The sequence below is a fragment of the Drosophila tropicalis genome, unplaced genomic scaffold, assembly GCF_018151085.1.
Source record: "Drosophila tropicalis isolate 14030-0801.00 unplaced genomic scaffold, ASM1815108v1 contig_443, whole genome shotgun sequence".
NCBI lineage: Eukaryota > Metazoa > Arthropoda > Insecta > Diptera > Drosophilidae > Drosophila > Drosophila tropicalis.
In genome coordinates, this window is record NW_027172907.1 from 4,560,336 (window position 1) to 4,588,334 (window position 27,999).

A 27,999-nucleotide genomic window follows, 5' to 3' on the forward strand; every position below is an offset into this window, starting at 1 on the left:
TGTGGTTGTTGTTGCATTTGAGAGAAGAGAGAGCGCGGATGTTGTTTTTGCGGATTTTCTTGTTTTGGTTTTTCACGCTGTGTGTCGGTTTTTGTTGAAATTGAAATACAAACTACATTTAACATAGAAAAAGAAGAAATTAATGTATATAAAAATATAATATATTGCAACGTATACACACACACACCAACACACATAAAGAAAACAAAGTGCTATAAGAATTTCTATTTACGTAAAGACAGACGAGAAGAGAACGAGAAACAACAACGGCGCGTGTGAAAGAAAGAAAACGAAAAAAGAAACGAAACGAGAAGCAGCAAACGCAAAACCAACAAAAAAAATTCCCCACACACAAAGTAGGCCAACAACAACAAGAAATCTAAAAAAGAAAACTTTTTTTTTTGTTGTCCAAGTGTCGAGTGTGATTTGTGTCAAACAAAAACGACCAGCAAAAAAAATGAATTTAAATTGAAATTATAATTTGCGTTTTTCTCTCTCGCTTGAGAATTTGTTGCTGTGGCCCCCTGCACTCCACCACCACCGGATTCCCCGTCCCCCAACACCCCGCGTCGACATCATCATCCTTCTCACCCTAACAACAACAACAACTCACTAAAAGAGGAGACAAGTGAAATTTTTCTTTGTTTCGTTTGATTGGGACGACGCTCGTCGCTTGTGGCTGGCGGCGGGGGAGGAGGCAAGTAGCCAAGTCTCACAAGAAAAATTGAAAAAAAGTCAAATAAAGTAAAGAAATGAAGTTGCCTTGAAACGAAATCATGAGCGTCGCCGCCGACGTCAGCAGTGGCAGCAACAGCAAAAGCAACAACGTTTTTGTTGTTGTGTGTGTGGCAATGAACATTCAAAAGCAACAACAACAACAACTACAGCAGCAGCAGCAACAACTTTATACATTTTTGGATTAAAACAATTTTTGCGTCGTACACAGACAAACAAACACACACACACACGGACACAGATATATATATATATATACATATTTATCTATATATCTGTATCTTCTCTGTGTTGTGTTTGCTTTTCATTTAAAAATAAAATGTAAAAAATATTAAAGGCAACAAAAACAAGTGAAGGATCAGCAGCAACAAAAACAGAGAAAAAGTTTACAAAAAGTTTTCCGAAACGGAAAACCACAAAAAAGAAAATTATTGTATGTTCATTTTGGCAACATTGTTGCGGCAACATTGAGACTCTCTTGTTGCTGGACAGGTTTCCCATGGCGGCGGCGACAGCGGCTGCTCTGCCAACAAAGTGAAATTCAAAAAAAAAAGAGAAAAAAAGAAGAAATAAAAAGAAAGAAAAAAAGAAACCGTTATTCAACAATTTCTTTTTTATTTTTTTGTTTGTGTTTGTGTTATGTTGTGTTTTTTTTTGTTTAATAAGTGAAAGAAGGCAAAATACTGGTTTTTTATACATATAAATACATACATACAAAGCGTCTCCCCATTTTTTTGCGTATATGTATGTGTGTGAGTGAGTGAATAAAAAAAATCAAGTCAAGTTAAAGTGAAAAGCAATGCTAAAAGGAATTACAACAACAACAACAACAACAGCAGCAGCAACAACCACAACAGCAACTACGCACGACTAACAGTAAAAGTTTTCATCGACGTCAAAGTGAGAGAAAAAAGTACACACACACACACACACACACAAACAACAGGAAAAAAACAACAAAACAACCAACCCAAAAACAAGTCAGAAGGAAGAGAGAGAAAGAAATACGCAGCAGTAGTAGAAGAAGAAGAAGCAATCATAGCGTGGGTGTCCCTACTCTAAAACGGAGCAGAGGAGTTAGCAGCAGCACCAGCAATTGAGTTTCAAGGGCTCACCACCGCCGCCCCCCGTAATCCTCCTTCTGCCCATCATCCTTCCTACTGCTTCACATCATAATCAACGGACAACAACAAAAACAACATTGCTGTTTAATTTTTTATTCACAAATATTTTGAGGTATGTAAAAACAAAAAAAAAAATACATAACCGAAAAAATTCAAAAATGTTAAACACGTTTTGCGTTTTTGAGCTTTAATTAAGCGGTGCCTGTGTGCGTGTGTCTGTGCGTATCACTCTGTGTATGTGTGTGTGTGTATTCATGTGTGTGGGTGAAAGAGAGTGAGAGGGAATGATGGTATATAGAGTGAAACAGAGCTACATAGAATAAACGCCTTTTTTTCTTGTATTTTTTTGTGTTCTGTTTTTTTTTTATGGTTTTTTTTCTTCTTTTTGGTGGCTTGCGAAATGGCTACAGGTGGCTTATTTACAGTTACTTTTTCAGCTGTTGTTTAATATTGATAACAGCTGCTGTCTGCCCCCACACACTCTTCTACTTCTTCATCCCTTTAGTTAACATTTTTTACGAATAAAATAGAAATTTGAAACTTTAATTAGGTCAAAGATTTGTCAATGCAGCAACATGTGCTAAACAGATTTTAATTTAAATTTCAGAACAAATAAAAGTTAAATACCTAACGGTACTAAGATCTCTAGAGCGTGGGAATAGTTTTAACTACTTGTTTAAAATTTAGATTTGTTTAGTTATTGTACTTGAAATTGACTAAATTAAATAGAATTTTTGTATGTTATTGTTGGAAGAGAATTTATTTCATCAATTTCTATTTATTATTTTAACTTTAAATATTTTTAAAACCGACAAATTCTATTTATTTATATGAAATTGAATGATTTTCCGATATATAGAAAAAATAAATGCAATGACCTCTATTATTATTATCTTATTGAAATTCCTTTGTGTTTTGTCCCACTTTTTTGAAAATATTTAAAGAAAAATTAAAAATCATTTTTATAAGCCGGCAATATGAATGTTTTTTCCAAAGCTAGACTTTATATATTCTAAGCAACTTGAATTATATTCATTTATGTGAAATAAGATAAAATGTTGATCCAATTAGAACTAGCTACTAAGTCCAACTACAGCATATTGTGTATAGGATCGATGTTGATTATAGAGCGGTGCATGAATACATTAATTAAGCAAATAACTCTTAAAGTTGTATTCATTTGATGCTTAAACGAATGAAACGAGACCTTGAAAAGAAAGTTCCTGGTATTTTTTAATCAAACGAAAAGCAAAAGAATTGAGTTCAACTGATTCGTAAACGTAAACCAAGTTAAACTCCAACTGGTATTCGAAAATATATGAGTTATCGTTCCAAGTAATAAAAGTTCTCATTTCAAATTTGTATTCACCTTGTCTCTTCAAAAGGACTTCAACATTCTGCCCTGATGGAAATCAAATGAGTCTTACTTTCTAATCCTAGTCAAGTTTAGCTGCAAGGTCAGAGAGACAATTTGTGCAGGCAAAAGAAGAAAATATAATAAATACGGCTAAAAGTTTAGATAAATATGCAAAATCGGATCTCATACAATTTAAATCATAGAATTAGTACCTACTATATTCCATATAGATCTAAAAACTCAGTTGTCTATTTAAATCTGTTTCTCGTATCCAATCAGAATCACTAAATACATATTTATTCTAATCAGTTTGTATATGTACATACTTCCAAATGGAATTTTTGGAAAAAAACACATCGAAATCATATTTTAGCAATAAAAAATCAACAAGTGTGTAATCACCATCATTATCATCATGATGTAAGCTCAACATCTGGTTAATATTGTAATTTTTTATAGGTACACATAAATGAATTTACTTATAAACCACTTATAAATGAAATATCGAATTATTATTGCAAGTTTATAGGTCAAGTAAAGTTAATTACTGATTAGATAATACATCATTCATATTAATACACAAAAGAAAAAAGAACTTTTCGATGAATCATTATTTCGTAATTAAGCAAATGAATTTCAATGAAATAAGACAAATAAAATTAAATATTACAAATAAATACATATACCATTCAATTACTTATAGAATAAAGTTTTTGTGTAAACAATTTTCATATTTAATTTAGTTCAACTTGGGATTTACAAAACAGTTACATAGATTTTCAAATCTCTTTTGATCTCTCTTTTATATGATTCTTAATTATTAACAAAAATGTGAAGTATTTCATTTACTTATAATTATAATAATCGGACAGTTAGGTATTATTAAATTTCTGAAATTCTTGGGGGAAAAATAAAAAAAAATGCCAAGCCAATTAATTGACCATTCAGAAGTCACGTTTTGCTTGGGGGTCAATTGAAAATCGAATTGATTCCATTATCAATTTTATGTTTTTTTTCTCTCCCTGTTCCTTTCTATACACAATGCCAAAAATAAATAAATACAAAAAAAATGTATAAATTACTCAACAAGCACTAACCTATGGTTTAATCTATATTCAATCAAATGTGAAATTGATAACCCAAAAACAAAACAAAAAATGTTTGAAAAAAAAAAACTAATGTATCAATGTCTGTCTCTCCTTCTCTCTCTCTCTCTGTGTGTGTGTGTGTGTATTGGTGGAAATTGAGTTGAGGTTGATAATTATTTAGTTGTAGTTGTAGTCAGTCAACCACCACCCGCCTTTCCCCCTACCTCTTCCTCTTACCCTTGCCCCCTTACCTGCTTCTTCGTTGCTTGCTTCCTACAACTAACTACCTTTTTCCCGTATCTCTCTACGCCCCATTGTACGCTTAAACGGTTTCTGTTTTTAATACCCTTTATCCAGTTAGAGTATATTAAGATTAAAAATCATATTCAATTAAAAAAGAAAACACTCTAAAGAATATTTATTAAATGATAAAAAGTCTTGTTTTAAAGCAAAAGCCTCTTCAAATTGAAGCACCAGATACCCTATAACCGTTTAGATTAGGGTAGGGTATTTTCTAATCGGCTATATCACAATATCGTCCCCCTTTTTTATTATTTTTTTTTTTGTTAAAGCATTTAACCGGTTTGTTTCGAAACAAACACACAGAGAGCAGCAAGATTTGCCTGAAAGATGTGTGTGTGTGTGTATGTTGTGTGTCTGTGTGTGTGTATTTGTGTGTGAGAATTATCATTTTGTTTGATGTGTTGTGAAGAGGAGTGAAGGTTGTGAAAATTATTCTTTTTTATTTTATGAGAATCTAGTTATATGAGAAATGAGCGTTCAGTTATTCGGTTTTAGGTGTAAAATATATATAGGTATATAAAAAAAAGAAAGAAAGAAAGAAAAAATGTTAATTTCAAATTAAAATCCATAGAAATATTTATGTGGTATTCAGTCCAGCTGGTTAACTGGTTAGTCAAATGTCCATTTGCAAAAAAAAAAAAAGAAACATAAGAAAAGAAAACATCTTAACTTGAATGAAAGATCTATCCATCTCTATTAGTTTGTCTCTTAATTCTTTGATAAAAATTTTGCAAATTTGCTTAAAATTAATCTTATAAGAAGTAAGTTTATAAACATATTTACTTCAAATTAGATTAGAACAAAAAGTTCGACAACTTGGTGTATGGAACAATTAGATTTTTGTATAATAATACTCAAAAACATTTGTCAAATTGTATATTTCATCTTAGAAACACTCTAAAAACATAGATTATTAAAAGTTCTAAACGAATAATTATAACGGAGTACAAGAAATTAAATAAATATATACATATGAACAACTTTGAATTTAAAACTTTAGCAACTACAAACTTAAAGAATTTATTAGAAATTGATGTCAAAAACATTTAAAAGCAGGAACGGATTTATGAAGTTTTTTTTTTTTTTTGATTCTCTTTAGATATTTTTATTTTTTGTACATTTGTCCTTTTGAAGGGTCATTCGCATTTATTAATAACATAAATATCATAAATAGTTATACCTATAGTTCAGTTATCTGGGAAAGAAGGGAAAGAGCCTTGATAGATAGCTCTGTGATTGCGCCGCTTTAAAAAAAATTTAACAGAAATAACATTGAGTAAACAATTTTAGCTCCCCTTTTGAAAACATTTGAATAATTAAGCAAATAATTAGATCTTTGCCAGAAAGTCATCTTTTTTTATCATTTTTTTCATCCTCATCCCTCCTTTTGACAATGATTCATTTCAATAGATGATAAATTATAATGCATAGATTGCTTTTATTTGAGAATCAACAAACAACAGAAAATTTAAATATGACAACGAAATGTGAGGAAGTTTGTTTTGTTTTTTTGCCTAGTCAGCAAATGGTTTAAACAAAAAACTTGTGGGCTCTATTTGTGAGTGTGTGCGTGTGTGTGTGTGTGTGTGTACACTAAAAATAAACTATGTAAACAAATTTGTTGGCAAAAAGGGCCCCCAAAACCAGATCTCATGTAAGTTTCATAGTCGCACTTCAAAAAGGAAAAGAAAAAAAAAGAAAGAGAAAAACGGTTGCTCCATGTGAGGAAAACTTTATGTTGTGATAGGTGAAATGAGGTAGCTGAAAAACAAAAAAACCCAAGTGAATGGGGGAGAATCATCGGCCCCCTCCCCCCTCTACCGACGACACCTTGCTGTTTTTTAAATGAAATGCAAAACGTGATTATTACAAAACCCACAAACCGGAAACATGAAAACTTACTTGGGTAAATGATCAGCGACCCTACGACAAAATCTCAAATCTTTTCTAGGTTCTTGGAAAACCTATTAAACCTTCAAATAGATATTTGTGTGACATTTTAACCCAACATAGCCCAAATGTATATCAAGCAATCTGCTAAAATTAAATGTGTCAACATATCAAAAGAAAACTCTCACAAAAAAGTCTTGATTGAATGGATGATTATATGGGATAAGATACTAAAAAAACAATTCAAAAAATGATCTCTTATCGCTATCTAATTATCGGACTGATATAGAGACAAGATTCATTTAGGACATACTCAAATATTTATTTGAAGGAAAAATTTACCCCTTAAGACATTCAAGTAAATGCTGAGGTATAACTGGTAATCCTTAATAACCCTAATCCTCATCCGATGATTAATTCAATAAATTGTACTTTCTTAGTGTTTAGTGTTGGAAATTTGATTTGTGAAGTGATTTTAAGGACAAAATTTCAAGTTCTTTTAGCAACTGATTCCAAATGATTCGGGCCAAAATCGTATTGCAAAAATAAACGGATTTGCTTGAATCTTTAAAGTGTGTCGAAATTATTATTAGGGAACTCGTTTGGCCATTTTCTTAACTGGATTATATTTGCAGGTTCTTGTTAAAAAAACAAAAAAAAAACATGCAATTTTATTGAATGATTTGTATTGGCATTGGTGTTTTTTTTATACCCTTGCAAAAAGGGTATATTAATTTTGGTCAGAAGTGTGCAACGCATAGAACGAAGCATCTCCGACCATACAAAGTATATATATTCTTGATCAGCACGACGAGACGAGTTCAACTAGCCATGTCCGTCCGTCCGTCCGTCCGTCCGTCCGTCCGTCCGTCTGGATCAACGCAAACTCCTCCTAGACCGTAAGAGCTACAGTGCTGAAATTTTGCACGTAGGCTTGTATATACTGCAGGCGTTGTATATCTCGGATTCAGCCGGATCGGACCACTATATCATATAGCTCCCATACAAACCCCAAAGTCACGAACAGTGACTTTTCTCAATAACTTCGTTATTTTCTATGTTCTTATCGTGAAACTTTATATTAGAGAGATTATTACGCCTATAAACTACTGTGCCAAATTTGATCAAGATCGGGTGACTATATCATATAGCTCCTATAGGAACGATCGGTCCAAAACAGTGACTTTTGTAAATAACTTCGTTACTTTTAACGCGATTGCTTTCAAATTAAACACTTCTTAGTTTAATATATCTGTTAATGACTGTGCCAAGTTTGATCAAGATCGGGTGACTATATCATATAGCTCCCATAGGAACGATCGGGCGAAAACAGTGACTTTTGTAAATAACTTCGTTACTTTTAACGTGATTGTTTTTAAATTAAACGTTTCCTAATTTAATATATCTGTTAATGACTGTGTCGAATTTGATAAAGATCGGGTGACTATATCATATAGCTCCCATAGGAACGATCGGTGGAAAACAGTGACTTTGATTAATATCTTCGTTATTTCCTATGATTGTAGGCCATTCTTTCGCAAACATAAGCCTTTTTAGATAAAACGTTCTTCCACATTGATGGCTAATAGGTAAGGAAAGAGTTACCAAAAGGTTGCAAGGGTATACAAACTTTGACGCGGTCGAAGTTAGCCCCGGCCCTCTGGTTTTTTTCTTATTTGTAACTCCTTTCGCCGCTTCTTCATCTTCTTTTTCTTTGACTTCTTGTGTATTATAACATAGTCGCAACGAAACAACGAGCAAAAACTTTCTCCAAGACGACTTTGAACAATTGAAATGCCTGGCTATTCAGGTCACTCCTCCTATCTCTCTCTGTGTCTGTGTCTCGGTCTCTACCTTTTTTCTTTCTTTTACTCTTTTCGTTTTGTTTTTTATTGAGTTGCTTCCTTTTGGCTGCTCTCTGTTTTTTTTTTTTTTGCCTTTATTTCTTTTAAAACAACATTTCACAATTCATAATTTGTGGCAATTAAATCATTTTGTACGACAAATTACAACTTACAAACAACAACAACTACAACAGCAAAAAAGGCGGGAATGAAAAAATTATCCAACAACAACAATAATATATGTATAAGAATGCTAATAAATTGAAATAAAATTAACAGCAACAACAAAAACAACAACAAAAATTTGTCGTTTGATATTGAACGTGTGTGTTCACATTACTTTAGTTGCATGATTAAAGGGGGCAACGAGGAGAACAGCAACAACGAAAAGGTGATGAAGTGGTCGAGAAGAGGCATGGGGGGGGAAGTTAGGGGATACTGTACATACACAACTCACACACAGTCGTTGACATTGTTATCTTAAATTGTCCCGCTTCGTTTGGTTGTTGTTTTTTTTTTTTTTTTATTATACCCTATAAAAAAAAGGCATTAGCCTGATATCAAGGGTATATCAATTTCTATATAGAACAGGAGGACTGTCCACTAAACTACATACAAAAATGTTTCAAGTATACCATTAAAAATGTAAATATATATACACAAACATTCGGTCAATCTAAGCTATCATCTCTTTAGTAAATTCTATTAGCTTTAAAGTTTATTTTAGAGAAGACCTCGTGAAACTTGAGTTGTTATCACTCAAAAATACTTTTACGAATTAATCTCTCACCAATAGAGATCTGTTTGAAGTTCAAGAGCATTCAAATTGATCATGGGAAATATATAACTCGCCTCATTTCATAATTCGGATTCTTGACTGTAAATATTTCAATTTATTAGCATTAATTGTCCCAAATACACAAAAAAAAAGAAGGAATAAACTCAACAGCCATAGGCCTAGTCGCTTTGGCCAGCTAAGGGTGTGTTAATACAGTTTGTTGTTATTATCAATAAGTATTCTCCAAGAAATCATCATAAAATAGTTATTTTTTCCAATATTCATAACAAATTTTCCAATATGCTTTCGTCAGTTGGAGAATTCCAATTTTTTTCAGTATTTCCCAGAAGTCGTCAACAAGTTAATGTCGACGGATATGTCATTGGTCTTCCATAGGTTTTTTTTTTCCGTTGAATGAGTAGAGTTTCTTATATATTAAAAATTAACTATGAACCATTTTTTTTTCTATTTCAAGGCCATTAAAATTTCATGGCGGGGCGAAAACACACAAAACTTGACAAAGTCAACAGAGTTGAGGTCAGAGAAATGAATTTGTTATTAAAGGGTATTGGACGAAACTATACGATATATGTATGAGGGATTAAGTGTACCAATTTTGTTGTTGTTGTTGTTGTTGATTTTGTCATCATCTTAGCGGGAGAGAGAAAGAAAGAAAGAAAGAAACCAACCAAGAAAGATAGAAAGAAAAAAAAGAGCATACTAACATCTGTCCGTTTCGTCTCGACGCGCACTTTTTTTTTTTTGTTTTTTTGTGTGTATTACAACATAAATTCTACGGATACAGATACAAATACAGTTCACAGATACAACTAAATGATACAGATACAAATACAAATACAAGATATACATAAACGATTCGAGACGACGACGACGACCGACCAAGTCGACGGCAATTCACATCACATTCGTATGCCGTTGGCCCCCAAAGGCGAAACATTCAACGATCGTTTGGGGCTTCGTCATCATCATCATTATCATGATCATCATCATCATCTGGTTTGGATCTTTTCGCGCTCATTTCGAGTTCATTTTTCTTGTTTCTTTTCTTTTTTTTTTTTTTTTTAGTTTTTTGCCTGTTTTTAGTTTAGTTTTTGCATCGTTACAACATTTTTCATTGCCCGCATTTTTGTTTCTTAAATACAGTTAACATCGGAACAAATCACATATAGAAACAAGATTACATCAAGATTAACAAACGTTTGGATTACATGATAAAATTAAAGCAGAAAAGAACATTTGAGAAAAGAGGAAATAAATGAAGTCAAATAAGTGTTAAATAATAATAAATTGATAAACAGCAAAAAAACAATTGAATTCAATTGTAAATCAATCTACATATACCAAAGCAAATCATGATACAAAAAAGAGGCCAACGGAAATGTGAGAAGAAAGCCAAACAGATAAAATGCTGCAAATGCAATTTCTCCATCTAAAGAGAGTCTAAATGTTTGTATCAAATTATAAACTACAGACCTCGAAATGTGTGTAATACGATCGATTCCAAGAAATGTGTGTGAGAAAAAGAAAATGCTGTTTAATCGAGAATTAAATGTTTATCTATTCGATATTATTGATTGGCATTCCTTCTTTGTTTTTCGATGTTATAATAATAACAAGAAAACTTTCCGAGTTTAAATTACGCCTAAATCAACAAAAACATTTGTCACACAGAAATTTCAGCTGAAAATGTGATTTCTTTTAAAGATCACTGAAATGTGAAATGCTGTCACATAGTGTAATCAAGTTAAAACTACTAAATAGTTTTTCTTAACACAACGAAACTTTGAATTTCGGTTTCCACATACAGGTCACTACAATCCTTTGAAAAATTGTTATCTGGATCTTAATTTTTATCAGCCTGTTTTACTTAAGAAGCTTTTAGTATATTTTAAATAGTTTTAACAACATTTCAGTATTAGCAAAGTAGTAGTAGAGCTTAAGAACCTCTTAGTATAGTTACTAAATATAAAAAAAATTAAATAAAACAAAGTCAATTTGCCACCGTTAAATAAATACATATAAATTATACCAATAAATATTTTATATAGGTATAAAGGGAAACGTTTTCTACTTGATCAGCTTAACATGAGGTATATAATATAAGTATATGTATACTATATCTCTCTGATTGTTTTACATCACATTTGTGAATGTTGTCTTATCAATTAGCAAACACACAACTCAAAGTGTAAAGATAAATAATATAATCTATTATCTATTTATTTAACCTAGCCCACTTTCCATATATGTACATATATATAGACTTTTGTGTCGAATTCGAGATAGAGAGTAAAAAAAAAAAAAACCACTTTCTACACAATCAAGTGAAGTGACCCCAAAAAAAAAAAAAAAGTATCTACTAAATTTCAATTAACTTTTCCATGGCAAAGCAAGAACAAATATATATATACATACATATATGTCTAAATATACATATACATATGTACATATAAATATTTATTCCTAAAAACAATTTGCACAGGCTGTATTTTTGGGGACCCCATCAGTCTGCTCTCCTCCTCCTCCTTCTCTTCTTCCATAGATTGTGGAGGTCAAGGCTAATATAATGATGACTTCCCTTCCTTTCCTTCTGCTGCCACCCAGCCAATGGCATCCAATGCTTCTCCACCCTCCACAACAACAACAACAAAAACAAAAGTGCAAATAAATTTGTGACGCATTTTTATTTGATATGTTTGTTGCTATTTTTTTTTTTTTTTTTTTCGTTTTTGTTATTGCAAATGATATAAATACACAAACGAAAATGAAAAACGCGAACTAAACTGAAATACGAAAGCAAAAGCAAAAAGCAAATGTGAAGGCGAATACCGCATCCATTCCATACCTCCCTCCCACCCAGTTCCCCAATCTCCAATCCCAATGCCCATTCGTATTGCCATTGTCGTTGTCGTCGTCGTCGTCGGCGTCGTTGAGTATGTAAGAGCACAACGAACTTTTGCCAAATGAGAAATTATAAAACAACAAATGCCAAATTTAAATGCTAAATAAGCGCTAAAGCACCACCAACAACAAAAACAACAACAATATAAACAGCAATCATTGCCAGTTGATTATTTGTTATTGTTATTTCTATATGATTTGCGGATCATTTCTTTATTTCTTCTCTTTCTTGGTGTTTTTTTTTTTTTTCATACTTTACTCAAAAGTCTTGTCATAAAAGCACAAAAAAAAAAAACACAAAAACAACAACAACAATAAACCAAGGTCGTATTTCTTGGGAAAAATGCAGTTAGCAATTAAAAAACTATGGGGGAGCTAAGTTCTTGTCTTCGCTTGAAAGAGTCTTCTTAAAGTAAATTGATTTGTTGCCTTTTACTATCTAAATAGAATAGTTTTAATTATTTGAATTTCGCATAGTTTGTCAACTATTCCAAGCGAATAGTAGTGTGTTTAAAAATTGTTTACAATTGTTGTAAAGCAGAGAAGATGAATTTTCTGGCTTTTTAAAATACAATTGGACTCCAATTAACCGGCAAAATATATTGACCCAAAGCGGGAAAATCCCGATTTCATTGTGCTAATTTAAAAAAGAAAACTTTTTCGTTTTCTAACTCGGAAATTAGATGTTATCACGGTTAATCGAGACAAAGGAACACACTCAATTTCATTCCGGCTAATGGGATATTTGGGGTCCAACTGTAAATATATGTATTCTTGATCAATCTGAAAAGCAGAGTCCATTTAATTAGGAGATAAAGTATATACAAATTAGCTGGATCGGTCTTCTGTTATATATATGTACATAAGAACAATCGGTCAACAAGTTTAAGTCTAACAAATTTAATATTTAGATAGTTTTTTATGTTCAAACATTAAATAAGATTTTGTAATTTTTTTAATAAGTAAGTTTGTAAAAAAGTATTTATTTGTTAGCTTTTTTCACCTGCTCCCATCATCATTTATCTTTTTAATCTTTGCTGAATCTAGTCTATTCTGTTTATATATACATCTTTGTCACTTGTTTGTTTTGTGTTTGTAAGAACATTTGCCGTTTTGATACTCTTCTTTATCGCCCAAACGTATCCTGTGGATTTCCCAAGCCATTTTCTGCATATCTTTATTACCTATACTGCATTATTTCATTCTTCTTTTTAAGATCTCTTCTAAATATTAATAACTAAAACACGTTTGTTTTCTAATGAAACCTATTCTATATTTAATCTATTGGCCATAAGCCAAATTGATGACTTAGTTAATATACTCTTCTTGAATAGGAAACACCAAATAGTTGAATAAAAACAAAAAATAAACACGCAAAGGGAAAACAATTTTGGTTTCACGTGAAAATTTAATGACTAACATGGCAAAAATTAGTCTGTTAATCGTAATTTAAGTTTATTAACCTCAAATATCTCAAAACAAAACAAAAATTTATCAAATTATTCACAACCTTTGCATGTACATACATATACATTTATATATGTATGTATATTTGTATAAATAAATAGAAATTGAAATTTTGTTAGCTTCTAACTTTACTTTTTTTTTCAGTTTTGCTCCAATTCTTTATGATTAAATTTAGTAATATTAATGACTCACTAAAAAGAACTTTGTATTAAGGATTAATTTCACAATTAAAGCAAACCAAAAGCGATAAAGTTTTGTAGTTGTCGTTTCGTTTTGATTTCATTCTTTATAAATTAAACTTTCTTTTTTGTTTAACTTAAGTATATACGTTTCCTTGATAAATTCTGGTAGACTTGTTACGATTTGGTTACCATATCTTTATAGTTTAAGGTAAACTTTTTGGTTTTTTGTATTCTTTTTGACATTAATATTAGAATTTATTACATTTACCTTTTTAAATGAAAATAAAGAGAATAAAAGAAAAGAACCAACAGTAGAAAAGAATAAAAAGATCAAACTATAAAGAAAAGGAAATACACATACATACATATGTAAATACATATAATAGGAATAAATCTAAAGCCTAGAAACATGTAATGGGGTAAAATGGAATAGAAGTGTGTGGCATTCATTCGTTCATTCATCGATTTCTATTTCTGGGTCAATGTTATCGTTCAATGTCTTTTCGTATTTGCAATAACTGATGAAATTGTTAAAACAAAAAAAGGAGAACACTTAGCAATATTAACAACAATAACAACAGCAAAATACAAACAGTTCAACGACTTTCTAAAGACACAGAACATGCATAAAAATAAATCGACTTTCCAATGAACCAAAAAGCGAGAAAGACAGACGCAGAGAAAGAGAGAAAAAGTGAATCATGAATCAAAAAACCCAAAAATGAGAACCAAAATGAGGAAATATTTTAAGCAAATATTACAATTTTTGTTCTTTATAAGATTTGTAATGCTTCAAAGTGCATACATACATACATGAGCATATACATATACAAACATACATATGTACATATATGGATATGCTTATAGATTTAATATATATTCATGTAGCTACAAATTGTTCCACGTTTATATGCGAGATAAGAGAACGAAGTTCTCAAATTCTTAACATTTCCATTGCGGTTTTTTTAGCCGGAGCTCGTGTTAAGTTTGAAATTTCAACCATATGTTATTCACAACAAAAAAAAAAAAAAAAAAAAGAAAGAAAAAACTGAAAGAAAAAGAACGGGAGAGAGAGAGAGAAGGTGCATGAGATAAGCCATGAAAGTCAAGGCGCGTGTTCACACATTTTTTTTGTATTTTGTTTCTTTTATATTTTGATACGTATTTAAATTTAAGAAATGTGAAAAAAAGCAACACATTTTAGCGCTCAGCAACAAACTGATACATATAAGCCAAGAAAATAATGCCCAATTATTTAGCTACCCTTTATACCCTTACTCCGCAAAGACTCATGTGATTCACATACTTTTTCGGAATGAAGAGATTCAATTAATTGCAATTCATTTTAGTTTTTATGTCAATTTTAAAGTTTTTTTTTATTATTCAACAATGAAATAGGCAAATAAAATATCTGAAGAGTGTTTTCTTAAACAATTTGTTACCCTTATCAAAAGAAAGGTAAAAAGAATTGGTAAAATATTAAGAAAAAGAATTAATACAGTAATTGCCATTTTGAGCTTTCATTCATACTTCAGAATGACTCTTCCTTTGTATGCTTAAAATATGATTTATGTGTGTAAATTGAAGGCTTCGAAATTGATAATTTGCAGCTTATAAAGAGGGACCATGTCTCTACATTGGAGTGTTTAGAAATTTAGCTGAATAATGTCTACTTTAATTAGAACGAGGGATCAAATACTTATGACTAGAAATTTTATAAAATTCTAGGTGGAATTTGGCGATTTGTGAAAATTATTATTATTAAGAAATTTGCCCGAAATTATAAGTTTCACATAACTTGAGAAAGTAAGCTATAGCAACTAAGGCCTTAGGCTTATTGTGTGTATGTTTAACATTAAATTAAATTAAATTAAACTAGAATTAATATTATTATTTACATTTACATTTGTATTGACCATATGGCTAAATTAGATGGTAGATATTGGTAGCATTTAGGAATTCAATAGTTATTTCTTTTATTGTTGATTTAAGAAATTTTGATCTCTCCTGTTGGAATAACGGGCAATCAATAAGTATGTATGTAAATGAGAAATGTTGATTGGTGCGTTGCAGTGTGTACATATTGGAGGAGGGGATTTGTTAAGGATATGGCTGTGGGTTATATTTGTGTGTCACAGTCTGATTCTGGTAAATTTCAATAGGTGTTCGATAGGTGTTAGTTGTTGTCGTTTTGCCTTGGGAAACGTTCTTGTAATGTTGCGATGTATTTGTGAATATTTCAACACTTTTCTTCTTTTGGTGCTCTACAGGAGATTTTTCGATGTTTTCATATATGTATTTCAATTCAATTATTGCATCTGTTAGTTATAGGAGAATACATAGCCAAAAAATTGATTTACTTATATACATATGTATATCATTAATTCGTTGAGTATTTACATTTGTTATTGAAATTAAAGGATGTAAAATTCTAAAATATTATAAACTATTATGGTAATTTTTTCTTTTTCCTACAAATTACCTCCAGCCTGCTCATACGAAAGATTAAAATTAATTAGGTTGTTGAAATAAATGTCCCTATTATTATTATTATTGTATTAAAAATTTCAATTTTGTTAAATTTTGGTTTTTAATATGACTTAATTCTATATGTATTGATATAAAATATGATATATAAATCATAAAAATTCAAAAAGTATTTATTATAAAGTTGTAGTTATAATAAATTGGCATATTGATAATGATCTGATTGGATTATTTGGCTTTATACATACATACATACATATACATATGTATTAAAAAAAATGGGCCCGGCCTTTCTTTGCGTCTATGTTTTATTGTTGTTGCTGTTGTTATTGCAACTATTAATAAAAACGTATTTGAAAGAGAAAATAAAAACTATTCTCACGTGTTGCTGATAAAAACAAAAGCAAAAGGCATTTATAAATAATCAGCGTAGATAAAAAAAAAAAAAAAAACATTAGTGAGAATACCCGCTTCAAGGCAAGGCCTCGGCAATCTAATTTCTAATATAAACAAATCAAAACGCAAAATGCGATAGAGAACACAAAACTAACAACAAAAAGTAAAAACAAAAATATATGTAGTTATTTATTTTTGTGTGAAAAAAAAACCAAAACTTTTTCATTTTGCTTACAAAACTGCTTAGACTATCCGTTTGTCTATCTGTCATTTGTTATTCATTCTGAAATATATATTTTTAGATTTTGTTTTGTTTTTGTTGTTGTTTTTTTTTTTTTGTGGGCGTGTTTCGACATTGTTAATTGTCATTTTGTCTATACAATGTCAGTGGGAGACAAAGTAGAGAGAAAGAGAGATACTGTAAAAAATATGTTTGTTAATTTGTTTAAAACGTTTAATTCGAAATCTATTTATGTATAAGACAAGAAAATTGTTGTTATATTTATTACAAATAGTCAGCAATTTCCATTAAACTGTCTAATCTATATCATTTGTTTGTTGTTGTGTGCGCATGTTAATAAAATTTACATAGTTACAATTTCGCAGAAATTTAATTTGTATATTAGTATAGAGAATTTCCATTTTCCCTTTCACTCTCCCCATTTTCTCGGGTTTTTGGGTTCTTGTAATAAATGCACGAAATTCCACAGATTTTTCCTGAGAATAATATTTATTCAATTTGAAGGCAAAGTCAACGTTAAAAATTCAAGTGAATTTCTGTTTTACATTTATAGGTTTTGCATACATAAATAGAGAAAACATTCAAGTGTTTTTCCATATTGATAAAAATACTACGAAATCATTAAGAGACTTTAGGCCAGTTGAGCTCGAGTAATATTTCATTGAAGCAAGGTTTAAAACGTCTTTGAAATATCCCAGGATATAATTTTCCATTTCCATTTACCAATAAGTTTGGCATTAGCAATGATACAATGGGGAAATATCCTTAGAATATCGGATGTCCTAAGAAATGCAACACTAAACTTGATCCTTATACAAAATCGTATACAAGTATAAACCAATTTTGAAATGATTTTTAAACGTTTTCATTTAGTCATTAATGTACATACACACACACATGTATGTATATTAAAATGAGAAAAACTAGCACCAAAAACAGATCCAGGGAAAAGAATATAAAGGAAAATTGGGCAGAAACTGCTCAAAATTTCGAAATACCTAAAAAAACTTTATTTATTTTGTATTTTTTGCAAGTATATATATTTATTTACATGACATAATTTATATAATTTAAAGTGAATCGAATAAACTGTGAACCAATGTATATGTGGGTTAAGGTCTGAGTAATATTTATGTTAAACATTTATCTCTTGATTAAGTCCAACTTTAGAATTCTGTAGAAACTTTTGTGATTCATTTTCTGTTTTTCTTTGATTACAGATCAAAATGGATCCGAACAGACATCACGAATATCAAACACATCATCATACGGCAGCGCCCTTGCCGCAGTCACATCAGCAATTGTCACACCACCATCACCAGCAGCAACAGCAGCAGCAGCACCACCACCACCAGCAGCAACAGCAGCAACAACAACACCACCATCACCATCAAACGCATTCACCACATCCGCATCATCATCACCAACAACAACATCATCAACACCAGCAGCAGCAGCAACCACATCACCACCAGCAGCATCATCCACCGCCACCACCGCAGCAGCAGCAACACTATCAGCAATTGCATCATCATCAGCAACATGCTCCAAGTAGCTCCAATTCCTCCAGTTCCTCCTCCGCCAATTATAATACGCATTCTCATACAGCTGAGGATCGTCGAAATCTGGCCATGTATATGACAACTCATCGTAATATAATGCCAACAGGAGGATCAGGAGCAGCATCTGTTCAGCCACCGACAGGTGCTGCTCAAGCCAGCTCAAGCACAATGGTGGCATCATCTTCACCAGCTACTCCATCTTCTGCTGCTGTTGGTGGTGGTAGTGGTAGTGGTGGTGGTGGTGGTTCAGGTGATCCGCATTTACAATATTATACCTCCAATCGAGATTTAACGGCGGCGGTTAATAAAAAACTTGAACCAACACATTGGTCATCCTATAAGACACCGCCACCAGCGCCAGCGCCACGACAGCATCAATATCATGGCGTTGCCGCAATGTATCCACCACCCACACAACAACAACAACAGCAGCAGCAACAACAGCCACCCCAACCACCTCATAGTACAGCTTACTGGCCACCAGCTGATGAGCAGAGATATGGTGGTGGTTATGGCAAAGCCACAGCTGCTCTACCACCAGCGCCGCCACCACCAGCACCACCTCTGCCACCACGTCCAAGCAATAGCAATCGCTATTATGAGGATATGAAATACTCAGTACCTGCTGCAGCCAAAGTGCTCAGCTATGCACCACCACCACCACCAGGAGCCGGAGCAGCGTCATCAGTTCCAGCCACAGCTTCAGCATTACCGCCATCAGCCTCGCAGCCAACTGCGGCCTCATCCACCACATTGTCGTCACGTAGCTATGATCATGTCGAGCATGTGGTGGTGAATCCCAGTCAACCGCATGAGCAACAGCAGCCAAGTCCAAATTATGGACGCAAATGTCCATCGCATTATGAGACGCCAACCGAGCCGTTGCGTAGTGCAAGAGCTGCCACACCGACACAACATCAGAGTCTATATATGCCCATGTTCCAGACGGCTGTCAATCAGGCCATAGAGAAATATGTACGTGAACCTGGTCCAAGTTTAGAATATGCACGTGCTGCAGGTCCGCCTGCTGCTGGTCCATATGCGGGAAGGTCAATCAATTCATCGCATTATTATACAACGAAACCCGCCAAGCCGCCGCCGCCGCCATCAATTGTTAGTGGTGGTGGTGGGGGGTGCGACTGCTGCCTATGTGAAGCTAGAACCGGAACATCATCATACACCAAGTTTACCCCAATTAACCACCAGATCCTCGCTCTATCACAATCCGTACAATAACCCGCCAAATTCTGATACAAATAATAAGGAGATGCATCACGATATCAATTCATCATCGGTTACGCCGCATGGTTATCCCACAAAATATGGCAAATTGATACAGCAACATGATACAGCAGGAGGTCCAGGTGGAGGAGGAGGAGGTGGTTCAACAACAGCTGCAGCATATACCTATTCCTATCATCATGGTACACCCTCGCCAGCGGCTGGAGCCATAGCTTCACCGACACCACCACAACAAGGTCCAATGACATCGATGACAGCAGTGCCACCATCACCATCACCAGCGCCGAGTAGTGCCAGCAATTATTCCACTCAAGTGCAAGTCTATCCACATGGTCCAGATATCTGCTGTCAGCCATCGAGTGGTGGTGCTGGGCCGCCGCCGCCATCAACATCGTCTCAAGTCTCGAGTAAGAAATCCACTTCAGCAACTAAGCCCAACTATCGTGCTTTGATCAATGATATGCTGAAAAGGAATACGGCAAGCGAACAAGAATTGAATCTACAGATAATTAAGAAAACTTTGAATATGGAAACATCGTTAAGAAATGCACCACCGCCACCGCCACCAACAAGATCAGCAGCAGCTGCAGCCACTTTGCCTGTCATACAGGCGCCTTCAGCTACAGCTTCTGGACCATCAGCTTCTGCTCCTGCACCTGCTCTACATTCACCATTGGATCTGTCAATGCGTACTGTTAAACAGACGGCAGATTCAACGGAATACAAATACCAGAGACCTCCAACAATTGCTGCTGCTGCTGCCTCAACGAGTTTAAGTGGTGGTATCGGTGGTGGCTTGGGTTTACCACGATTCGATATAACACCGAATTTCTCGGCAGCCACAAGAACTGCAGCACCACCACCACCGCCACCAACAAGTCATACAACACATGTTATACGACAAAATCCAGCAGCTCCGGCGTTGGTTATCAAAACTGTTCAACAAATGCGTCCCAGTGTTTTGGAAACGAATCCCTATGCCAAGAGGCCCACACCATCACAACCAGCTGTGCAGCCAGCAATTGTTGAGACCACAACAACAACAATGCCAACCAACAAACCCTCAATATCAACCTCACCCATCATTATACCTCTGCCCACAACTTCCTCATCGGCCACATCATCGCTATCGACTACCCCGAGTCCTGGTCCTGGTCTCCATAATAGCAGTAATCCCAATTATTTGGGTAGAAAACGTCATCTGCAGGAATATAATCAGGCAGCAGCTAAATTGGCCAAATTGGAAGCAGCAACAACGGCAACAACGACACCACCGCCAGCACTTACACCATCAAAAATAGTTGTTATTGCACCAGCAACAGCATCACAACCATCAGCAGCACCACCACTACCACCACCAGCAACAATTGTTGCCGCCTCTGTACCAGTGATAGCCATCAATGAGCAGGCGCTGGCCGCCAAACGAGAACGTGAAATGCTTAAACGTGAAGTGGACATAATAATGCCAACCACATCGTCGTCATTATCATTATCACCACCACCAATGCCAAGCTCCAGTCAACCAATGATAAAGGTAGAGCAACGCATACGAACTAAGGCTGAGCTCAAGGGGTTCACCTTTAATCCACCTGTTTTGGTTAGTTCCACCACCAATAGCACCACATCAACGTCGGTGATGCCGCCCAATCAAATAACCAATAATATACAAATTAAGTTGGAACCAGCTCCCCCATTAACACCACCAGTGGCAGCATCGCAGCCAACAACAATAGTGACTGCACCACCACAATCAATGACAGCTATTACAGAATTGGGTTTGGAATTGGATCCACCAACAACGAGCTTTAATAGCAATAGCCTTTTGGATTGGGGCAGTACCTGTAATAATCTTGTTGAGCAGCTCAATAGTTGTTTAACTAAAGGCCCACCATCAGCAGTACCAGGAGCAGTATCACCAGTTCCATCCACTGCTGTGGTAGCCACAATTAAATTGGAATTAAGTGAAGATGATTTACCAGTGGCAAGAATATTGAAAAGACAACCCCTATTGCCCACTCTGCCACCAGCAGGAGCAGCGGCAGATCCCGAATCAGCGGCAACAACAACCACCACCACCCAATTGACAACCACAACAAATGGCATCTCCTCATCGATGGGTGGTGGTGGTGGCGGTGCCGCTGCTGCTGCCCAAAAGAAGCTAAGTAAAATGGAGCGCGAAAAGAAACGCTTGCAACAAGAGAAACGTATTGCAGCACGTCTCGTCTCGGCGGCAGGACATACGAGCAGTTCGGAAAGTGATACCACCGAATTGCATAAACGTAAGACAGCCCGGCAAAAGAAACCGCTAATGCGTAAAGGTAGACCCAGAAAGCAAGCCATAGTCAATGAGCAACGTAGCGAAAAACAAACACAAAGCAGTGAACCAGATGAAGATGGAGAGAAGGAGTCAAAGCAGCAGCAACAGCAGCAGCGACGAGGGCAGGTGAAATCAATAAAAGAGAAGGAGAAAGTAAGCGGTGGCAAGTCCAGTGAGGAGAAAACAAAACTAAAGACTGCAACAATGATGGCAACTAATACCATAGCGACTCCAATACCAACTACTCCTGCTCTCAAAGCGGCAACAACTAAAGTCACTAGCACGCCAAAGTCTTTGACAAAACGTAAAAGTGAGGAGGAATCCAATAGTAGTAGTAGTAGTTCAGAAGAAGATGACAACCACCACGACGATGACGACGACGATGACGAGGATGAGGAGGTGGAAGGGGAGGATGAGGAGAATGAAAAGAAATCATCTAAAGGAGTAACAGGAACAGGAGCCGGAGTAACTGCAGCTGCAACTGGAGGTTCATCATCTAATAATAAACCACAACAACAGCAACGTACAACCAATTCGATTAAAAATCGCATTGGTCATAATCTCAACACAATGACCCGTTCGAAACGTAAAAAGGAACTCGAACTGCAGCTGGCCAATAGTAAAGTGTTGCGTAATGATAAAATCATACGCAATTCCACAACGAAAATCAAACGTAAATACGTACGTAAAGTGGTAGATAGTAAAAAAGAAATGATGGTCACACGTTTAAGGAACAAACAACAGGACCTTGGCCAGCAGCTAATGAATGGAGGACGTTCGAAACTTAAGGGTGGCAAGGGGGCAGCCGGTGGTGCAGCAGGTGCCAGTGGAAAACAAACAAATGCCACGAAAACCTCACCACAGCAGCAATTATTTCTTGAAGAATATCGCTATAAATTAGCTTTAAAAATTCCACATCGTTTGATCTCCATCAATAAGTTGAATAAAGTGGCCAGCTCATTGCCCGATTTAGAGCAACGTGATCTGGGTCAAGAGTTGGCTTGCTTTAAGAATCGTGGCGGACGTCCCAAGACGAAGGCCGCAAGCAAACAGCAAGAGAGTTCCACACCGAAATCCATAATTGATGTCCTACACTTGCGGGTGACGAATGGTAGTCAAAAGAAGACGACGACAACAACAACAACAGCAACAACAACCACAACTAATAACAATGCCACAAAGTCATCAGTCTCAGCGCCAGCATCATCGTCTCATAATCATTTGCAAGTGCATAGTGATCTATCACAAACCTCTGCCTCCAATTCCCTCTATGAACAGCCCCAACAACAGGATGTGGCAGGAGGAGGAGGAGGAGCTGGATCAGCATCGTCCACAAATAATATCGATGATCTAAGTCGGCGACATTTTAGCATTTTCGATACCAAAGTTTTGTCGAGTAAAACTCGCACGGAATCAAAGATGCAACAACGTCGTGAGATTATACGTGAAATATTTGTCGGACCGGAACGTCCAGCTTCGGCACCACCCGAACGTGGCCAGGGTCAAGATAAGGGCGTAGGCGGCGGTGCGGGAGATGATGACGATGATGATACAACGATAAGTTATCAAAAATATGAAGAATTTCTCGATCAAATGAATCGTATTGTAAGTGCTAATAATAATAAATTGGCACGACGAGCTGTTACCGAGCTACCAGCCACGGCAATGGCTAATGCAACTGCTGCAGCAGTTCCACCGCATAGCAAGCGAAAGTATTTACGGCGTAAGGGAAGCTCTGGTTTCGATTATATACGTAAAAAGAAACGTCCACAGACCACACAACAACAATCCCAGCAGCAACATCACCACAATCATAATCATCACCACAACAACCACCAACAACATCATTTACAACAGCAACACCATCACCATCACCATCATCATCAGCAGCAGCAGCAACAGCTAAATATATCATCTCCGCTCCAACATAATCATATGCAATCTACAAATCTAAATACCTCGGAACAGCAATCGACTCAAAGTGCCGCCGATGAACGGCTCGATGATACGGACAGCACAATTGCTGGCAGTAGTTCACATTTGCCTCTCAAGGTTAAGACTGAAATGGATGTATGTCGTGAGATACAGAAATGGGTACTCAATAAAGGTGTGGGACAGAGCACCATGCATAAAGCCGCCCGTCAAGGACTCATAGATGTTGTGGTCTATTGCCTAGATCGTATGAGTATGAATCCCGATCAGAAGGATAATGCCGGCTATACACCATTGCATGAGGCCTGCACGCAGGGTTGGCTGGAAATTGCTAGAATTTTATTACAATTTGGTGCCAATCATTCGGAGGCCGCACAATCGGGCATTAGGCCATTGCATGGCGCCATCGAGAATGATCACGAAGAGGTTGTACGTCTATTGTTGTCCTATGGAGCTGATCCGTTGCTGGCAACGTACTCAGGTGAGGTATAGTTGGTGAAAAATAGATAGTGTGTGTAAACGAAATCAAAATTCTAACTGGCCAAAATGTGAAAGTTGAAATCTATTTCTAGCCCAACAAAGTTCAAATATATTTTCAGTCTAGACTTGAAACTGTATTAAACCTTGTGTTTAAGACGTCTTAGAGTTTATCTTACTTACATAGTTAAAGATGTTCCCAATTGCAATGGCAAATGACCAAATCTTCAACGCTACAACCAGTTGAGAATTACAACTAAATGAAGTAAAAAAAAAAACATACTTTAATATTTTAATCAGATTTACCAATACCAAAAGCGATTTACTTTAAAATACACTTCGAAAACGATAGTCGTTTGATATTTTATTTTCAGTTTCTAGAAAGTAAACCGTAATTTAAGAATTTGATCTTATGTGAGTTTTCCATTCCCACATTGCATGTAGGGTATTGAAGAAGACGATGCGTGAATTTGTTTTAAACATTCGATACGCCAAATTTGTGTTGAAATTAATTTAACATACTCTCGAATATTAAATGATGCAGTAAACTTAATTTTTGGCTTATGGTTTCGGTTACAGTTATGCAGCTCATTTGGCCTCTCCCTGTCCCATCCCTTATTCTCCATGGTTTATAATCAACTAATTGGTTTCATTTTGTTTTCTATTATTTAGGTCAAACTCCGCTAATGTTAGCTTCAAGCAAGTTGATGCGTGGCATTTTGCGAGCCCATCTCAGCGATGCACAAAGTGCTGCCGCTGACATCAAACCGATGCGTTTTCAGGGACCCTGGGAGATATTTGGTAAGTGAATGGAAGTTTTTTCTTTCTTAAATGGAAATATTTCATCCTCTTTTGTTATGTTTTCAGATGCTAAGGAATATGGTTATGATATATTCGATAATGTACCGAACACATCTTGTGATATGAGCAGAGCTCTACGTAGAGAAAGAAAGGTTAATGTGCGTAATGGATTAATGTCTACCAAAATGAGGAAAACAAAGGAAAATGAGGATAAGAAGAAGGAGAGTAAAGCAGATGTGAAGACGACGACAACAGCAGCAGCAGCAATGCTAAAACAGAATGGGGAAACAAGTGCAACAAAGACTGCAACAGCAACAACAGCTAAAACCGAAACGACAACGACACAGACAACGACAACAACGATGACAACAACAACAACGACATCATCATCATCATCAACAACAACAACGGCAACACTGACAACAACATTAACAACAATGATGGTGAAATTGGAGCCCGGTACCGAGGAAGATAGCAATAATAATAAAAACAATGATGCAAATGTTGAGAATAATGTGGTAGTAACAAATGTTGTGAATGTCAAGAATGAGGTTAAAATGGAAATGGAAGATGATGACGACAACGACAACGCCGACGCTGACGACGACAACAATGACAACAATAACAACAACAACAGTAACAGCAACAACGACGACAACGACAACAATATTAATGATAACGGCAATGGCAATGATGATCATCGCGATCAGCAGCAACATCAACAACAACGCCATCTCCATCCTCATGAGGATGGCGAAACAATGGATGATAATGATAACGATGAATTGAATGGTGATATTTTTGAATTTGAAGAGGCCGATGTGCCCTTGCCACCACTGTACTTGCTCAAAGATGAGGGCAGTGATAAATGGGTACTATTAAATGATTTGTGCAATTTACTTAAAGTCAAATCAAAGGATACGCTGCTTAATAAGGTGAGCCAGCGAGCTAGCGACACAGGATATAACTTAACTAGATAAGATTCTCAAATTTACTTGCAATAGATCATATCAAAAACTGATTTAAGTTATCGTAAAACAAATCAATTAGTTAACCAAAACTGAAAGAGACAACAAATATGAAACAAAAACTAAATTAAATTTTAGAATAGAAAGCAACAAAATATATCAAATGGAAGCACTGGGGAATCTCTACCTGCGAAATGGCACCCTAAAGTATGCCATTAAGAGTACATTAAAGTATTTTCAGAATGTTTTATCGATCAGAAACGTATCCTCGTGATAAACATTGTTTTTAGACAAAAATTTGGAAACTTTTTCAGTTTAGCCTTTCTGTGTTTTAGCTATTTCTTTACAAGAGAATATTCCTACTATACATATATGAATACATCATAGTTATTTGAGCTAAGAAATTCCAAGACAATTTCCTTTTAGGGCCATTCTTTGATATTATGTATTTTCTGTATTGTATCTGATAGATCATTTTTAAACTAAGGCTAGCTTCATAGTAGAAACAATAATTAGATAAATAATATAAATAAAGTTGCAAGAACAATGTTAAATTAACAAATGAAAATCTTATAGAAAAATTATGCAAAAGGGAAAAAAAAGTTATTTAAGTAAATGATAATTGTTGTTTATATTGACAAAAGTATAGAAAACACCATAAAAAAGAGAAAGGTAAAGGTATAATAGAAAAGACAACAAAGGGTTTAAAAATAAAAGAAAAGAAGTATATAGAAAATAAGTTAAGTTCTTATTATTTGACCATAATTTGTTATTATTTATACATATATATTTTATAATCAATTGATTAATTCTAGTATATTAATATATTCTTTTTCTCTTTCTTTATCATGTATGCTGTATAGCTTTGTCCGACCAACAACAATAATAATAGTAACAACAACAATGCTTTGGCCCACAACAACAACAACAACAATAGCAATAGCAACAATAACAACAGCAACAACAACAGTAACAGTAACAACAACAACACAAATACACAAAAGCAACTACTGCGGGAATTCAAGATCGATGACTTTCTTGAGAAGGCCACCTGCCTGCAATTGCTATGTGCCGGCGAGAAGCTGAATATGTTTAGCTCCTCCAAGGTTGTGCTAATCAAATACAACGACAGTGTCAAGAACTTATTAGGCGTTAAAACCATTTTAATGAAATTTTAAAGCAGCGCCTCAAACAAACAAAAAAACAAAAAACAGAAAACAAGAGTCGAAAAACAAACAAAAAAAAACAGCAAGCAAAATCGAGATACAGAGAAAAATATATGTATATATTATATATGTATATGTATATGTATGTCGCTCTAAAACTAAATTAACTATTAGTACGAATATAGAAAATAAGTAGATTATATATACATGCATATATACACAGACATATATATGCATATATATGTACATATATATATAAAGGGAAAGAAAACTGAGAGAAAGAGAGAGAGAGAGAGAGAGAGAGTAACTAACTAAAAAGCTAGTTAAATGTCTTTGTCTTTGGAAGACAAAGTACTTTTTATGCAAAAAAAAAAAAAAAACGGAAAAGGAAAATTTTTTATATAAAATTAGAGCTAATGCAAAGTGATAAAAAGGTGCTATACACACTCAAAAAAAAAAAAAAAGAAAACGAAAATGGTAAGTGAAAAGTGAGAAAAATCTAGAGAATTGAGAGAAACAAATGATATATATGTATATGTATATGTATATTGATTGCATTGGCGGCCCCCCAAAAAGGGGCCAGCACCCCCATCCAATAAAACAAAAGAAAGGAAAAAAAAAAAACAAAAAACTGATAAATGGATAAAAGGATTATTTAAAAAAAATTTTAACAATTAAGGGAACGGCTGCAATTTAGAAAAACGAAACGTAAAAGAAAAT

General features: G+C 34.7%; 1 protein-coding gene across 1 annotated transcript; it reads left to right on the forward strand.

Moving 5' to 3' along the window:
- Positions 1 to 9: 9 nt before the first annotated feature.
- On the forward strand, positions 10 to 27,998 carry LOC137574315 (mucin-5AC). Its single transcript, XM_068286581.1, is given in 6 exon segments — positions 10 to 1,971; positions 18,035 to 19,495; positions 19,497 to 24,348; positions 25,017 to 25,145; positions 25,212 to 26,080; positions 26,977 to 27,998. Coding segments are annotated over 5 exon segments (7,620 nt in total). The 5' UTR covers positions 10 to 1,971; positions 18,035 to 18,040; the 3' UTR covers positions 27,292 to 27,998.
- Position 27,999: the final 1 nt, after the last annotated feature.